Below are 18438 nucleotides of genomic sequence, written 5' to 3'. Positions count from 1 at the left end.
CCTGCAGGGATCTGGCCAAAACCAGCTTTCCGATATCCCCCAAGGAGTCTCGGATTGCAAGAGGGCGCAGGCCAGGCCGAGGGACCTCACCAGTGCATGAATCTGTGCACCGGGCCTCTAGTAAAATTATATTTGAGTTGTGCTCATCTTTTCTTGGGATTGATTTAAGCAAACACTAGACCTAACTGATCCAGGGATTACAGTTGCTGAGAAGTTAAATTCACAACGCCTTGAGTTGGGAGTCAGAAACTTTGGTGATGTATATCTTGCCCTGTCAGTCCCATGAGGAGTGAAAGACTGGAAGAGGATCCTTGGAGTTATTTTACACTGTCAGATTCTGTGCTGCTTCTGAGTCCTGAGTGGTACATTATTTCCTGTTTATCATGAAAACTTCTGGAGTAATTGGAGTACCCAAAGCTATAAAAGAATTGGGTTAGTTCAGCTATGGCTGGAAGTATATATAGAAGGGGTTTGATTTCTTAAAGACATGCCTAATTTTAACATTTAAAAACTGAAAGTCTTAAAGCAATATAGGATAGAAGAGCACCTGTATAAAACCAAGAAAGCTGACTTTCTAGTGGTGGTGGAACTTGTCCCAAGTAGTTGCTCTTCCCCCGGCAAGAAATCATTGGCATGGCAGAGAGTGAATAAGCAAGGGACCTTCTAATACTGGTAGTTTGGCTGACTTGTGGAGGCTAGAGCTTCTGCTGAGAAGCCAACTTCAAGTCAACTATCATGCACTCTTATTCTCCATCTTTCCAAGAGATGCCAAAGAAACTGAGTTAGAGACAGACCATTTCCAGAAACTCACATTCTTATCCCAAGAAAGGTTATTTAACACTTCATTGTCTTAGTGGGTCAACATGGAGGCACTCTATCAATGCTTGCAAATTATGACCCTCTTTCTAATCATCTGAATCCACTCTCTATTCCCCTATCTTGCATTTTAGTTGCTTAACTGACTCCACCGGGGGGATCTCTTGGACTTTAGTGGTCAACCGTGGCCACAACTTCAAAAACTGGGGATGTTCATGTGCTTGTGTATACACGCAGTCTCCCTGAGAAATACCACAAGTGCCTGGTGGGAACAATCTGTACCAAATGAAAGGGGAGAATAAAGAGCTACTCTGCCTCATGGAAAACTTGAATCAAAACAGTCTGGTCAGAAACTATTTAGCTGATAGAGCATATATTTTCTGCTTTCTTTTTCTTTGAGATTGAGAGGTATACTTTTTATAATTTTTAAATATTAGTAGGAATATGAGCATGAAGAAATATATATATATATATAACTGAAGAACGTTCTGGTTCAGTTGCAACTGAACATTTGACTTTCTGTGGAGAGGGAGAGAGAGAGAGAGAGAGAGAGAGAGAGAGAGAGTTAGTTTGTGAATGTGCTTGTACACACTCACACATGCATATGAAAGATGAATGTGAAAGGTTGTTTACACTTTTCAAATTCATATAGGCCATGCACTATGGGCAGGGCATCAGAATTCCAGGCAGAAATTATTCCTAAGAATAATTGTGTTCATTCCTGTGACACATTAATGGGTATTCAGTAATAGTTTCAAGTTGAAATCAAGGTCCATAGTTCCTTATGTGTGCTTCATCTACAGAATGAATGGTTAGAAGCTGTGTTAAATTAGCTTATGCCCTATTATGCCACTGTCACAAATTGTCTTCCAAGTTGTAGTGACATTAAACAACAAAAAATTATTTCTTGATCACATCACATGTCAGCAGCTCAACTGCTGTGATTTTTTCCCCTGTGCCATCATTCGGGGCCCAGGCTGAAGGAGTAGCCTCTATATGAGACATGCTAACCTTGTGGTAAAGCAAAAAGAGCAGGAGAGCTGGCAGAGCTAGGTGATGGCACTTGTAGAGTTTTGCTTGAAACCAGCATATATTATTTCTGCTCACATTTCATTGGCCAAAGTTGGGCACCTGGCCAAGCAGATCAATGGGATTGGAGGTATATGCTTCCCAGTTGGAGGAAAACTGCAAATTACATGGCAACTGGAAAGAACAAGGAATTGTTGGGAATATATAAGGAATAAAATGTGTTTGTGTGTATATATGTTTTTATTATAAATTTAATAATTAAATACATTAATAAATAAATTAAAGGTTGTATATGTTTTATATGTTAAATACTATAACATATATAAATCACTTTTAATATGTGTAAAATTTTTACATAAATAATAAATTTTATATAAATTACATTTTTAGTATGGTTGGGAAAGTCACTTTTTAAATATATAAGCAGTCTTTATCATCTTTATGTAAGGATTTTCCCAACCACACTGTCTATCAGCTGACAGCAAGATATTTTGCTACACATCAAGGAAAAAGTTGCCTTAAGTTATGGAAAGCTGAAATAGGTGTTTAATTTTTCTCTGAATATTCAGTGGTTAATAATCTTAAATTTATTCTAAATAACCTGTATTTTACTCCTATTAGTAACTTAAATGCCATACAAGGAAAATGTCATGCACATTAGAAAAAAATTATATTTGGTATACATTTAAGAATTATTCAGACCTTTTACATTGTAATAAACCTATTATGTATATAAAGAGTGCAAAGAAATGTAGCCTGACGCCATGACATGGGATCTAAATCAAAGTCTGTTGCTACTGCAAAACTTGATGTTTCATCCTGCACCTGTGATTAAGGTTATAAAACCCTCCAGGGAGAAGGATTGTGGTGGTATGTGGGTCTATATGATATTTGTTATTCAGATCCATATATAGACAGGATGGATACTCTGGCATTGACTAACAAAACTGGCCTTGTGTACTGCCAAATAAATACACCTTCTTTTGATACATAGGGACTTCACTTGAGAAATTCCATCTAAAGACAAAGGAGTCATTCATCTTAAGTAGTACATTGCTAATGAAGTTAACTCAGCAATAGAAATCATCCTAAGCCAGCTACTGTGAGCCTGTTGAAATGTTAATACCTGTGATATACTTTAATAGTGATAATTGCATCCATTGCAGACAAGTTGTGGTGGTTAAGTCACCATAATCTTTCAGAAACGGGGTGCCCACCGTGTTATCCAGTTTAAATGAAACAACAAAACACTGTTCTCAAGCCTGCTTTTCTAAGTCACATGGAGATCCACGATGTCCTTTCTTCTTGAGTATTTTTAATGAGCATTTAAGAAAGAAGATCTACTTAAATTGGAGCCAAATTGTCCATTGAATTGCAGGAGATTTGTAAGGACAACATAAACATATATGCCTGTGTGTAATAATTTTATAAACTATCCACAGTAAACCAGGTTCCCTCTAGCCAGCTAGTTTTCTGATGGTAATAAAATTTAATGTGACCCAAATTTAAATTTTTCATTATTTAGAAAGAATAATATTTCTTTGGGTTAGCTACGGGAATTTGCTATGCCGAGATTAATGTAAACCAGAATGTACTTAAAATGCTTAGCTGGGTGAACACACTGTTCCCGAGCACTCTAGAAACACCAGATTGAAAATTCAATGAGACTGTAACATGAGAGGAGACCTGTAAACCTGGGACGCAAATTTTCTGAGCTCAATATAATTCCTTACTTGACTGAGCCCTCTGGAGCCTTGTCCACCTGACTGTATCCAAACTCACTACATGATATTTCTTTTATATATATATTTTTTATTTTTTACTGACTTCATAGAGGAAGGGGGAGAGAGATAGAAACATCAATGATGAGAGAGAATCATTGATCAACTGCCTAGGGGGATGGAGATCTCACAACCGGGCACGTGCCTTGACTAGGAATCAAACCATGACCTCCTGGTTCACAGGTCAACACTCAACCACTGTACCACACCCACCAGGCCAATATTTCTTTAAAGGCACAGCTTGTAAATCTCCTTTCAGTTATATTGACTTCCAGCCTTCTCCATGCTCAGTCTTCATTGGTGCAGTCCTACTGAACTGTTTTGTCTTGCTTTGATGGTATATCCTCCCAGCAGTGAAATATAATTGGCCGTTTCAAAAATGAATTTAAAAAGTAAACATCAATGTGAAAAAATTCATAGCCCAAAGATGTTACTGTATTACCATTTTGACAAATAATACATTGAATTATGTGTTAGTAATGGGACAAGAGTTGACTTTTTTTCTTTAATTGTACCTTTCTGTATTTTTTGTGTGTGTTTTCACCTCTGAGCATGTATAATTAAGAAACATGATAATACTTTTTAAGACCACATTGCAGGCCGTGGTTAATTTCTGCAGTGACTTTATCATCATGCCCATTGCTGTGCACTTTGTTGGGCAGCCAGTGAGACAGCCCCACTCCACTGTGTCTGGACAGAGGTCACATCATGCTCTAAGCATGTACAACTGAGGCAAAGCAAGTAACTTTCCTTCAAGTAGAATTGCAAATACCTGGCAGAATATGCCTAGCACAAAACCATCTTCTGGATTTATTGAGTGAAGAAGTGTTGTTTTTTTGTTTGTTTGTTTTGGGGGGGTATTGTACAGATCAAGCACCAATTGAAAAAGCTTGATATCCACATTTTCCACCAGTTGATTTCAGCCCCCAAACAACTGTTGACTTAAGATACCAAAGTTCTTTGGTCTTCCTAGACTAAGGGGAATGGGGTACTCTTAAGAAGCACATCATCCCTGTGTGGGTGGTGGTGACCAAGGAATGTGGTTGGGACAAAGAGGGGTGCCAGCCCCACCTAAACCACATAGAAGAGGTTCTTAAGGTAGAGAGTTCCGTTATCTGAAGAAGTGGGGAAAGATGTTGGACAAGCAAAAATAGATACCTTCCAGAGTAAAAAGGAAATGATTTTTATCCTACATAATAAAGAGGTAATATGCAAATTGGCCATCACACTGTCACAAGATGGCGGCACCCACAGCGGAGCTGGGGCCGGCTGCTCCGCACGCCTGCTGCCATAGTCCCTCAGCCCACTGGGAGTCTCGGGTCCTACTGTACCCCCCACTGACTGACAGCTCACCCAGGCTCCTCCAACGAGCTGCCCACCTAACTCTTCCTCCCCCGAAGTTGAAGCCTGACTGTGGTGTCCAACAAATTGGAAGTTATAACTCATGTCATTGAGAGTATCCTCCATTCCTCAGCCGGGGCCGGCTGCTCTGTGTGCATGCTGCTGGAGTCCCCTCAGCCCCAGCAGGGGCATCGGGTCCTCCTGTACCCCCCCACTGCCTGAGGCTCAGGCAAGCCACAGATGGAGGCGGCCGCTGCCCAGGGCCAGCCCGAGGTGTAGGCAAGCCTCAGATGGTGGCTGCCCAGCCACCCGGGGCCGGCCTGAGGCTCAGGTAACTAGGGCTGGCCGAGGCTTGCACTGCCGGCAGTGGCAGCAGCAGAGATGTGATGGAGGCATCGCCTTCCCCTGATTGCCGGGTTGCCTCCTGCCCCTGAGGGTTCCCGGACTGTGAGGGGGGGCAGGCCAGGCTGAGGGACCTCCCCCTCCAATGCATGAATTTTCATGCACCAGGCCTCTAGTATATAATAATTACAAAACTTTTATTGAAATTTTATCATGATACTAAGCCAGGTAGATTGCATTTTTCTCCCATAACATACTGCAATAATCTTCGTAGAGGTCTGTCCTAGGATATTCTCTGGTTCCACCCCATATTTAGGTTTTCATGGGGGAACTTGCTGTAGGTTGATGCTTTTCCTTATAGCCCTGGAGCTATAGGGTCAAGTATGGGTGGCAAGTGCAGAAAAAAAATGAAACTGAAAATGTGATTGTAATGACCCTTAAAGCTATTATATAATACTAGAGGCCCAGTGCACGAATTTGTGTACAGGTGGGGTCTGGCCAGCCTGCCCTGGATTGGGGCCAATTAGGCTGGGCTGGCCAAAGAGAGGGGCCACAGGTGGTTGGCCAGCCGGCCCCACCCCCTGGTCGAACTCCCGATTGAACTCCTGGTTGAACTCCTGTACCAGGGAACAATTTGCATATTAGCCTTTTATTATATAGGACTAGAGGCCCAGTGCACGAATTCATGCACAGGTGGGGTCCCTCGGCCCTTCGGGGCCATTTCGGCCAGTCCCAATTGGGGCCGATGGGGGCTGGCCGGCCAGTGAGGGACTGTGGGAGGGCTCCAAGGTGTGTCTGGCCCTCTCGCCCAGTCCTGATCAGCTGGACCCCAGCAGCAAGCTAACCTACTGGTCAGAGCATCTGCTCCCTGGTGGTTAGTGTGTGTCATAGCAACTGGTCGAGCGGTTGACCAAACAGTCAACCAATCGGTCAGACACTTAGCATATTATGCTTTTACTAGAGGCCCGGTGAATGAAATTTGTGCACTGGGGGGGGGGGGGTCCCTCAGCCCAGCCTGCACCCTCTCCAATCTGGAACCCCTCGGGGGATGTCTGACTGCCAGTTTAGGCCTGATCCCAGAGATTGGGCCTAAATTGGCAGTCGGACATTCCTCTCACAATCCAGGACTGCTGGCTCTCAACCGCTCGCCTGCCTGCCTGCCTGATTGCCCCTGTTTCTGCCTGCCAGCTTGATCACCCACTAACCACTCCCCTGCTGGCCTGATTGACGCCTAACTGCTCCCCTGCCAGCTTGATCGCCCCCACTGCCCTCCCCTGCTGGCCCAGTTATCCCCAACTGCCCTCCCCTGCTGACCTGTTCGCCCCCAACTGCCCTCCCCTGCTGGCCTGATTGCTCACAACTGCCCTCCCCTGCCGGCCATCTTGTGGTGGCCATCTTGTGATGACATGAGCATGGCCATTTTGTGACCACATGGGGATGGCCATCTTGTGACCACATGGGGGTAGCCATCTTGTGTGAGGGCATGATGGTCAATTTGCATATTACCTCTTTATATATAGGATTATATAGGATTATACTGGCTAGGAAGAGTACAGTAAAAAAGATTTTCATACACACCTCAAATGTCATTGAACTCTTATTAGGTAGATATTTTGAAATAATGACACTGGCAATAATGATTTATTTTTTATTCTATAATCATTTTGGCCAATGCAAGGGTAATATGCCTTGGGGAAAACATTAGCATTTGGCTAATAGGTTTTAATAGATGCAGAATCAATAAAAGTGAAGGCTTTTTTTTTTTCTTCATGTCAATTCAATAGGCAAAGTCAAATTTGTAGTGGTTAATTATGCCAGGTTATTTTGTTTGTTTGCTTTGTCTCCAGGTAGTAAAGAAGAGTTCATTTTGCCCTTAAATTGACAGATCAAGGTGGCCTATAGCTGGAGTGGGGAGGAGGAGGGGTTGATGTGTTTGAGAGACATTTCAGAAATAGAATAGTGAGTTGGATGTGGGCAATGACGGTAAGGAGCCAAAGCCATGGCTGAGATGTGGCTTCTTTTCATTTATTATTTACAGATTACAGTTTTTGTTGTCATCTGACTGAGATTGAAAAGCAAAATTTCTACGCATTAAAAATATCAGCATGTTTGGGGTTTGATTCAGTTGGGTTCTGGTTGAGATTTGATTATTTACCTTTATGTATGGGTAGGATTTCAGTTTATTATCTATGTTGCTCTTATAAAAAAAATAAAATAAAGTGATTTAGAGAGACTTTAAATGAAATTTTCCAGGCTAACCTGAGCCTTATTCCACTACCTATCCCAAGTCTTCAGTTCTGAAAGTTTTTCTGTAGGGACCTCTGCTGCCCACCATTCCCCCAGTTCATTGTACTTCTTTCTCCAGTGTCTGAGCCACACCAACCCCTTTCCTAGGCTGGTGGAGTCTACACTTTATTATAAGTTCACTTCCCATTCTTCTTTGAGCTTTTTATGTTATAGAGCCCCTTACTTCCAGTTCTACTCCATTTATTCTTTGTGGTCTGTTTCTGTGGGACTTTCCTGCTTAACACTGCATTTCCATAGTAGTAAAAGTTATAATAAAATAGAAAAAGGAAGCCCTAGCTGGTTTGGCTCAGTAGGTAGAGCATTGGCCTGATGGACTGAAGGGTCCCAGGTTCGATTCTAGTTAAGGGAACATGCCTGGGTTGCAGGCTCAATCCCCAGTAGGGGATGTGCAGGAGGCAGCCAATCAATGATTCTCTCTCATCATTGATGTTTCTGTCTCTCTCTCCCTCTCCCTTCCTCTTTGAAATCAATAAAAAATATTTTTAAAAATAGATAAAGGCATACTATTCTTGTAGTTCAAGTAGAAAATACAGAAATCTGTGCTTCTCTAAGACCTACTGCCTCATAATTAAGTGGAACATCTAGAAATTAGATATTTCTTCATTATTATACTATGTTGAACTAAAATGCAAATTTTAAGCTTAAAAATTTTGAAGGCACATTTTTTAAGTAGTAATTGACCTTATTTTCTACATATTAAAGTCAGAACGTGCATTTCCTACTACCCCATGAAATACTTGTGTGATATTCCAAGTGAAAGCCTTCATAGAAGGACTCTCAAATGAGTACTAAATAGAACTTTGAGCCATAAGGTAGTTGCCTTTTTTATCTTCTGAAGGGAAACCCCAATTTAGCTAATACAGAATAGTTCAGCTGAAGGTCTTGAACTGCATTTGTGGATCTCAGAGACACTCCTCCTGATAGAGATGTTTCCCAAAGTCTTTATTTCCAGGTTGGTGCCCTGGGCATTTCTGAATGATGTGTACATAGTAGGGACAAGCACTTTTAGGTGTATGCTAGTAGAAATTATGTCAAGGAAAACACTCCAAATTTAGGAACTGTCAATCTCTAGAATAACAGTGGATTAGGGGATGCCAAAAGAAGCAGGCATTCTGGGACAAAAGTCACCAACAGGCTCTTTTCCCCTGAATTTAATGGCAGATCTCAGTCTGTGTCCAACCAGATCAGTTGGAGGATTATTGGTTTTTGCTCTTCCTTTAGGGGCTTATACAAAATCTGGCCATTGGTTTGTTTCCCTAAAACATACCAGATAGCTCTATCACATTAAACATTATGCGTCACAGCACTGAGCTTTCAGGGTAGATATATAGGCTCACAGCCACAGATATTCGTATAGATTGTTTTTGTGCAGTAGTCCCCCAAACTCCCTGTACACTTGGGCTTTCACTGGGGGCGGGGGGCGGGGGGGGGAACGAACATCAGAGTAAATGCAAATGCAAGGCCTGATCAGGTTCCTTTCCAACAGCAAAGTAAGGGGCCTGTAATAATATACTGTTTAATTTCCTTTGGAGAAACTGGACTATTGACAGATGAACCTCTTTTCCCTTGCACTCATATTTCTTTAACATAGTTGTGGTTGGGAAATGATCCAGGATTCACAAGGTCAAGTAGTGACCTGGTTCACATACCGTAGACTCCTCTCATCTACCTCCACAGCATCTCCAAGCAGGTGGTCTCCAAGCTGTTGGTACGTCCACACCAAAAATGGTCACCCAGAGGACACATGAACTTCTTGATTTTGGCCCTCTGTGGTTCTAACAGGCCTGTGAAACTCAAGTCTCAGTTCCGGATAAGCAGCACTCTGCAGCCTGAAGTCATTATAATGTACTTGGTGAATGGATATCATGTTATAAGGTACAGGGAATTAAAGCCATTGGAAGATCAAAGAAATAATAATACATTGGATTTTTGTAATACCTTTCTTCATGAGAAAATACACTTTCCTAGACCACCCAATTGTATTCTTTCTTTCATTATCCCAAGAGTAAAAGAATAAAGGAATGTTCATAAATACTTAGCCTTATCTTTGAAAGTTAAAAAAATTATTTTAAAAAAGTATCATAAGAACTATTTTCTCCTCCCTACTCCCCTGGTTTCCTGCTGCATAAATGAAGACGTTTTTCTCTGTCTGAAACTCAGCCTTTGGATTCTGTAATCATTTTTACAAAAGATTTTTGTTATTATCCAAATACTTATGGATCGACATTGAAGATAATCTTAATAGACAAATAACAAGTACCTTGGTGATACCTGCTCATTTTACACTCATTTCTGGGAAGGCCCACTTCAACACACCTGAGAACAATGTTGCTTTATAATAACTTGCACACAGTGCTCACCAGTTTCTCCTTGATTAAGACAGTAGAGTGCTAGTGTGACCTTTTGACTCACTCTTTCCCCTTCTTTTATTTTTCAGAAATTGAGGCAAAGGAAGCATGTGACTGGCTCCGTGCTGCTGGGTTCCCACAATACGCTCAGTTATATGAGGGTAAGTTGGCCTTCCTTTCGCTCTTTATAAAGAGAATAAATGCAAAATAAACTGCATTTATGCTGTGCTATGTTTTGACTTCTAAGTCTTTTCTTACCCTTTTTTTTTTCTTTCCTGTCTCTTTCCCTCGGCTTTGCGATGGCAAGGGCTTATACTGATGCCAATTTGGGAATAAGTATTGTTTCTCAAGACTATTTTTCTTTCTGTTCTACACTTTCTGCTCATCTCTTTACCATCATTCCTGACTCTCTCTTTTCCTTCAGTGTTCTGCCAGGGCAGCTCTGCTTCACTTCCTTTTTTGTTCTTTTTCATTTTTTCTTCTTCATTACTCAGTTTTCTTGAAAGTACAATAAATTAGTTGTTGAAAATTTTTCTAGAAATAACAAAACTAATTATCTTGAGGCTTATCTTCAGTTCTGCTTACTTTATATGAACATTTTTAAGGTATATGTGATTTTGGGGGGTTTTAAGTAAAGTGCTTTTATTGCTAGTATAATACTTCCTTTCATTTATGTTTTAATAGTTAATAAACTTATTCACCTATATTTTACTTATCCCTTAATTATAAACAAGGCTTCAAATTACTTGTGTAGTTCTTAGGATCCCAACAGTAAGCAGATGGCACACTCAAGATAATCTGAGGAGGATTTACTTACCATTCATTACAATGGTCCATTGCAGGCTATAGGAAACAATATCAACTTCTCTTCCTGATGGCATAAAATTTATGTGAAACAGACTGACGAATCTCAGAATGAAGTTGGGGACAGAGATTAACCAAATAACTTATATGTATATATGCATAACCCTTGGACCCAGACAATGGGATAGTGAAGGCCTGGGAGAGGGTCCCATGGGGGTAAAAAGGGGACATCTGTAATACTTTCAATAATGAAGATAAATTTAAAAATTTTATGTAGGTTAGAAAGAATCAACAAAATTAACCTGTACTCATGGTGAATCTCATTCACTCATGCAGAAGCTCTGTTTTATAATTTAAAATAACGAAATAAAACAAAAATTACTTATTCTACTTCTCTTGTTTAAATTCTGTGAAGATAAAGGAGAGCATATCTATGAATGTGCTTTGAAGTCTAGAAGCTCTGATAATTTTTTTTATAGAATTATAGCCTTTTAGGTAAGGAAGGGTCTTATCATTTTGGCCTTATCAACCTTCACTCCCACGCACCACTCCCAATTCACTGATTATGAAAGACAGGCCCAAAAAGTTGTGACTGTTCCAAGGTTTAAAGGTAGAAGAGTCAGAATTAAAATCACAGTCTCTTGAGCTTTAATATTTTCTGCTATAGCATACATTCTCTTTGTAATCTCAAAATACTATGTGACTTAAATGTGAAGTGTATAAATGGCTAAAAAGTAAAGATGTGTAAAATGTATCTGTCAGATTGTGTTTAAGCCATTATCTATCTATCTATCTATCTATCTATCTATCTATCTATAAAAGCTAGTATGCTAAGTGTCTGACCACCTGACCAGTCGCTATGATGTGCACTGACCACTAGGGGGGCAGATGCTCAATGCAGGAGCTGTCGTGATGCGCACTGCCATATACAGAGAAATGGCACCATGGACCTGGTACCCACAAAGCAACACTCAGCTTCTGCCAAGTGGGACATAGGCCCTGGAGCAACAGCCCACCAAATATCAGCTAATGCTGCCGAGACCCCATGGCACAAAATGTGGCCCACAGCCCAACCCAGCCCAGAAACGGTGGCTGTGGGCTCCAGGTAATGATGTCACGTAGTAACGCCTGGCTTCCTCTCCTTAGCGACTAGCCTCCTTGGAGTTTCTTCAGCCCAGGAACACGACTTGCTTTATAGACAGGTGGAAACATTTTACACTTTAACCAAATGTCTGTGAAGCATTTTCCCGTGCCTCATCTCATTTGATCCTCACAGAAGTCTTGGAGTAGGTAGATAGGAGACTCAGTAGAATCCTATTTTCTTTTCAATAGGAAAACAGAGATTTAGAAAGCTTAGAAACTTGACCCGACTGAAAAGAAGTAAGAAATGGTGGACCTTGAAAATGACTTCAGTTTTTCTCACTACTCAGAAAATAGTCAAACACTGCTGCAGTTAAATATTTTACCCTTTGTTCTCCCTGCGTGATTTACAATATTAATCTTCTTTGTGTTGATATTTATTGCTGTGTTGCTGACAATTACCTGAAAGAGATGTTGGGGTGCTTCACTGGGTTGGAAAAAGTTTAGCTAAATCAGAAAGCAGGTCTAATTAAGCAAGTTTATATATATAAAGCTCTCACTGGTGCCAATCACACACATGTGTTTTGATCTGTCATTGTCAATAGTGAAAGGGTGAATAGTGATATTAAAATATTTTTTCTAATTAATTTCCTTTCAATGTGCACAAATTCGTGCACCGGGCCACTAGTTCATTGAATGAATGTAATAAAGATAATAGCAAACACTATGTAGAACACTCAATGTGCCAGGTACTATTCAAAGCACTTTATATAACTACTAGAGGCCCGGTGCACAAATTCGTGCACAGGTGGGGTCCCTCGGCCTGGCCAGCAATCGGGCCAATCGGGACCATCTTGCCCAGTCCTGATTGGGGCCAATCGGGGCTGGCCAGCTGGGGGAGGGACCACGGGATGTTGGCTGGCCAGGAGGAGGGACCGCAGGAGGTTGGCTGGCTGTGGGAGGTTGGCTGTGTGGTGCACTGACCACCAGGGGGTAGCTCCTGCATTGAGTGTCTGCCCCCTGGTGGTCAGTGCGCATCATAATGACCGGTCATTTGGTCAGCCAGTTGTTTGGTGACGGGTTGTAACAGTAGCTTAGGCTTTTATATATATAGATTCATTTAATATTCACCACAAACCTCATGCCCATTTTACAGATGAAGGAACAGGCCCAGAAGTGGTTAAGTGCCTTGAAGCCAGTTCTACAACTAGAGAGTAGCAGATCCAGGACTGAAAGCCAGGGCACACACTGCACACACACCCTCCCTCGCAGAACAAGACTGTCTTTATTCTGGCACCACCTAGAATTCACTCATTACTTTTTTTCACCAGAAGAGGAATTGTTTCTGTTTCCAAATTGTATTAATATTTACATACCCCTAGCCATATATTATGATTGGCAAGAAGCAGTACAAAATATAAAATGAGGAAGAGAAAGAATGGCAGGATAATGATAATGAACTGATATTGTCTGTGACATTTGGCTAAGGCCTCTATTATAATCATCTCCAGATTTTTACTCTGAATGAGGTACCTAAAATTAACACAGTGTCTTAAATATTGCCCTTGACCTCCAACACTGGCATAAATAGATTGTGGAGAAAAGTGATGATGGTGGAATTCCTTTTCTCTTTGGATAAAATTAGTTGTTTGAGTATTTTGCTTATGCGCTAAAGTGATTCAAGATTTTGCTACAAAAGAAAAATTTGAGGCCATTGAGTTTCAGGTGTTTTGGGAAATGTCCTTTCTGAAGGAAAAAACAACACAAACCAACCATTCATGAACTGGTCAGGATATAAGTGAGAGTCTTAGGTGAATGAGGAAAGTGTAAAAGCTCTTCTCCTTATAGGCAAATGTTTTGATAATGATGAGCTATAAAAATGCAGACATTTAGTATTCAGTTCTATCCAAAGTCAAGTACTTGGTTTTTCTCATATTTAATTCTCTCTTTTTTGTACCCTTAAAAGCATTTATTGTGATGAAAATGAAATTGCTTTCTATCTTAAACAGTACCAGCATACTCCCCATCAATGGAGAGTAACTGCTGTTACGATCATTCCTATGTACAAAAACATGGTGGCCTGAAGATGTGTGTCTATTCAGATAAAAAAGGGCACATAAATACTTTTGTCTCCCTCTTTATCTCTTTCAGATTCACAGTTTCCCATTGACATTTTGGCTGTTAAGAACGATCATGAGTTTCTTGAAAAGGACCTTGTAGAACCTCTTTACAGGTAAATTATGTGAAATACTTTTGTTTCTTTCAATTGTTTCCAATAGGCATCACTATATTGAGGAGTGAGTTCAGTAGTTCAGTAACTTCATTGAGTGCCAGGCATGGGTCCAGGTTCTAAGTGTATACTATGGTGAGCATGATCAAGCCTGGTTTCATGGAGCTTAAATCTTAGTAGGAGGTTTCAGAAAATAGACTAGAAAAGGAAAGAGAGAGTGAGAGAAGAAGAGAGGGAGAAGGAGAGGTTATCTCAGAGAATGTGCAATGCTATGAAAAAAGTAAAACAAGATGAGGCTAGAGACAGTGGTTGGGGTCGTGGGTGGGTTTGTGGGAGGAAGCAGCATGTGTTCAAGGAAGGCCCTGAAAATCTCCAGGAGTATGTCAAATTTGCCTGTATTTTTTGCAAGTCAAGTGATTATATCAGAAAACTGGAATATGTAAGCTCAAGTAATTATACTGGCAACCTGGAATATTTAAGCCTATGTGATAGATGCTATAAGAAGACCAAGATGTATATATAAATAATTCCCTCCCCTCAAAGAATTTATAATCTGGCTGGAGAAATCTAGTTGAAGATATAAAGCATGAACACATGAAAAAATAAGTAATTAAAATTTAGATAATCGTAAAGTGCCAATGTAATCAATATCTCTGAATAATTAAGAGCTACATAATAATTTGTATGTGTCTGGGAATTTGAAATTTCCTATGGAAAAGTCCTGGAGAGGCCAGGGCTGGAAATAAATATTAGTTACAGGAGACAAGTCATTTTTCCAAGGGCACACAGCTAGTAATGGGAAGAACTGACCTTAATATGTTATAGTCCTTGTAAGTTATAATCCAGTGGTCTTTCTAGTACATTCTGCATTTGACATAGAAAAGATGGTAGTTTAATAGGAAAGTAATGATGAGCAAAACTTTTGTGACAATAAGAGAAACAAATGTATGTTCGGATGATGTGTAAATAACGTTAGGTTTGTTGAATCTTCAGATATGTATATTTTTGTGTTCACAAGCTGGTCACTCTATGGTTCCTATTGAAAATAGATTTACATTAAGAAATGATCTCTGAATGTTCAAAGCAAACACTACTGTGGGTTTGCTTAAGTGAGTAGAAGAGCAAAGAACTCTTCAAATGAAAGGAACAGACTATTTGGACTAGAAAACAAACAAGAACAGAATGCCATTTGTGAGCATTTATGAGAGGAATAGATGGTTTGGTTGTGATTGTTTAAAGGTAATGAATTGGAAAAGCCACATTTTCTCTTCAGGATGTCTGAGGCACACTCCAAGCAGGAGCAGCTCCCTCCTCAAAAGCATTCATCGGAGTCAGAACTATACAAACAGCACTTCATCCTGAGTTTCCCCTCTTAGTTTTAATCAGGAGTATTTTTACTAGTTGACTTTTTAAAGTAAATCATTTTTACATTTTAATTGTATTATGTTATTTTTTCCCCATTGAATTTTTTAAATTTATGTTTTCATAATAGTGAGGTGACATAGCTAGTAAAATTAACTATTTTCAATGCAATATAGAGTTTTTTGAGTTTTTACAAATGCCTGAAGCTATCTAACCACTACCACAACCTAGATATAGAACAACTCCTTCCCCCCAAAAAATTCCCTGGATCTCTTTTATCATCAAACTCTACCCCTGCTCCCAACCCCTGCCAACCACTGATCTGGTTTTTTCACCTATGGTTTTGCCTTTCCCAGAATGCCATGTAAATGAAATGAAGACTTTTGAGTCTAGCTTCTTTTACTTAGTACAATGTAGTTAAGATTAATCCATGTTGTTGTGTGTATCCATCCATATGATTTCTGGGTAGTATTCCATTGTATTCCACTGCAGTTTGTCTATCCATTCACCAATTGAAAGACAATTGAGTTGTAGCCAGTTTAAGTGGGTTTATGAGGTTATAAAGTCACTATAAGCATACATATTGAACTTTTTGTGTGAGCATAAGTTCTTTTGGGTAAAATTCTAGGAATGGGATTGAAGGGGTTCATATGATAAGTGTATTTTAAAGAATACACTTTATAAGAAATCACCAACCTTTCCAAAGTGACCATACCATTTTGTATTTTCACCAACAACAAATGAGAGTTTCAGTTGCTCCACAGTTGTTAGCACTTGGTATTGTCATGGTTTTCATTTTTGTTTGTGTGAGTGTGTGTGTGTGTGTGTGTGTGTGGCCATTCTAATTGGCATGATGTTAAACATCCTTTCATGATTTTATTTGCCATTTACTTATCTTCTTTGATAAAATGTCTGTTCAACTCTTCTGTTCATCTTTACAATTTGGATGTTTGTTTTCTTATATCAAGTTTTGAGGGTTCTTTATATGTTCTAGATGTAAGTTACGTGTCAGATATGTAGTTTATAAATATTTCCTGCTAGTCTGTAGCTTGCCTTTTCAATCTCTTAACAGTCTTTCACAGAAGAGAAGTTTTTAATTTTGCTCAAGTCCAATTTATTGTGTTTTTTTCATATTTTTAATGTCATATATAAGAAAACTTTGTCAAACATAAGGTCACAATTATTTTCTTCTAGAAATTTCAGTTTTATGTTTTAGATTTAAGTCAATGGTCTATTTCATCTAAGTCAATGGTTAATTTCCTTATAAGGTACAAAGTGTAGGTCAAGGTTCATTTTTGGCATATAAATATCCCATTGATTGACCACCTTTTTGAAAAGATTATACTTTCTTTATTGAGTTGTCTGTATTATAAATCAGTTGACCATATATCTCTGAGTCTATTTCTGGACTCCCTATTCTGTTCCATTTATCTATGTTCTATCCTTCCATCAATATAACACTTGATTACTTAGCTTTTAGTATGTATGAAAATCTAAGAGATGAGTCCTCCAGGATTGTTTTTTTGCCAGGATTGTTTTAACTATTCTAGTTCCTCTGCCTTCCCATATAAATTTTGGAAACAGCTGTAAATATATGTTTTTTTAAAATTCTACTGGAGTATTGATTTGGATTGTGTTGAACAGATAAATCAGTTTGGGGGGAATTGGTATCTATTTATTTAGGTCCCCTTTAATTTTTCTAATCCTGTTTTCATAGTTTTCAGCATATGAATACTACATTTGAAAGTACTTAACTATTTTATGTTTTGTATTTAAGTAGTACTGTTTTTTATCATTTTAATTTTCAGTTGTTCATTACTAGTATATAAAAATTTTTGTACATTGTCTGTGTATCCTACAGTCCTAAACTCACTCTAGTGATAGATTTTTCTTATTATTGTCTTAAGTTTTACATATGTCTCCTTTTTCCCCAAGTGATGCCCCCCACCAACTGTTCCCACCCCAGGCAAGCCTTCACCGCCCCAGTGTCTGTGTCCATTGGTTATGCTAAAATGCATGCATAAGTCCTTTGGTTGCTCTCCAACCCCCCACCTCCCCTGCCATTTGTCTCTGGATCTATTTTTGTTCATCAAATTATGTTGATCATTATAGCCCACATATGAGTGAGATCATGTGATATTTATCTTTCTCTAACTGGCTTATTTCGCCTAGTATAATGCTCTCCAGTTCCATCCATGCTGTTGCAATTGGTAAAAATTCCTTCTTTTTTATAGCGGTAGTATTCCATTGGGTAGATATGCCACAGTTTTTTAATCCACTCATCTACTGATGGGCAATTAGGTTGTTTCCAAATCTTAGTTATTGTAAATTGTGCTACTATGAACATAGGGGTGCATATATCCTTTCTGATTGGTGTTTCTGGTTTCTTATGATATAGTCCTAGAAGTGAGATTACTGGGTCAAATGGGAGTTCCATTTTTAACTTTTTGAGGAAACTTCATACTATCTTCCACAGTGGCTGCACCAGTCTGCATTCCCACCAGCAGTGCATGAGGGTTCGTTTTTCTCCACATCCTCGCCAGCACTTGTCGTTTGTTGATTTGTTGATGATAGCCATTCTGACAGGTTTGAGATGGTACCTCGTTGTTTTGATTTGCATCTCTCGGATGATTAGTGACTTTGAGCATGTTTTCATCTGTCTCTCGACCTCCTGTGTGTCCTCTTTTGAAAAGTATCTACATAGGTCCTTTGCCCATTTTTTAATTGGATTGTTTATCTTCCTTTTGTTGAGTTGTATGAGTTCCCTGTAAATTTTGGAGATTAAACCCTTATCTGAAATAGCATTGGCAAATATGTTCTCCCATGTAGTGGGCTTTCTTATTGTTTTGCTGATGGTTTCTTTTGCTGTGCAGAAGCTTTTTATTTTGATGTAGTCCCATTTGTTTATTTTCTCCTTAGTCTCCATTGCCCTAGGAGCTGTGTCTATAAAGATATTGCTACAGCATATGTCTGCTTGCTATTTTGCTGCCTATGGAGT

At 39.5% G+C, this 18438-nt stretch overlaps 1 protein-coding gene across 2 annotated transcripts in view; it reads left to right on the top strand.

Annotated features, from left to right (window-relative positions):
- Positions 1–18438, top strand: part of STARD13 (StAR related lipid transfer domain containing 13) — a 302216-nt gene that overhangs the window by 200783 nt on the left and 82995 nt on the right. For both annotated transcript variants that reach the window (XM_023749006.1, XM_006083612.3), the window contains exons 2-3: positions 10054–10125; positions 14000–14081. In XM_023749006.1, coding sequence (XP_023604774.1) covers positions 10054–10125; positions 14000–14081 — 154 coding nt within the window. The remainder of the gene's footprint in view (positions 1–10053; positions 10126–13999; positions 14082–18438) is intronic.

Source organism: Myotis lucifugus, unplaced genomic scaffold, assembly GCF_000147115.1.
Source record: "Myotis lucifugus unplaced genomic scaffold, Myoluc2.0 scaffold_7, whole genome shotgun sequence".
Taxonomy (NCBI): Eukaryota; Metazoa; Chordata; class Mammalia; order Chiroptera; family Vespertilionidae; genus Myotis; species Myotis lucifugus.
This window is presented reverse-complemented; position numbering and strand designations above follow the sequence as displayed.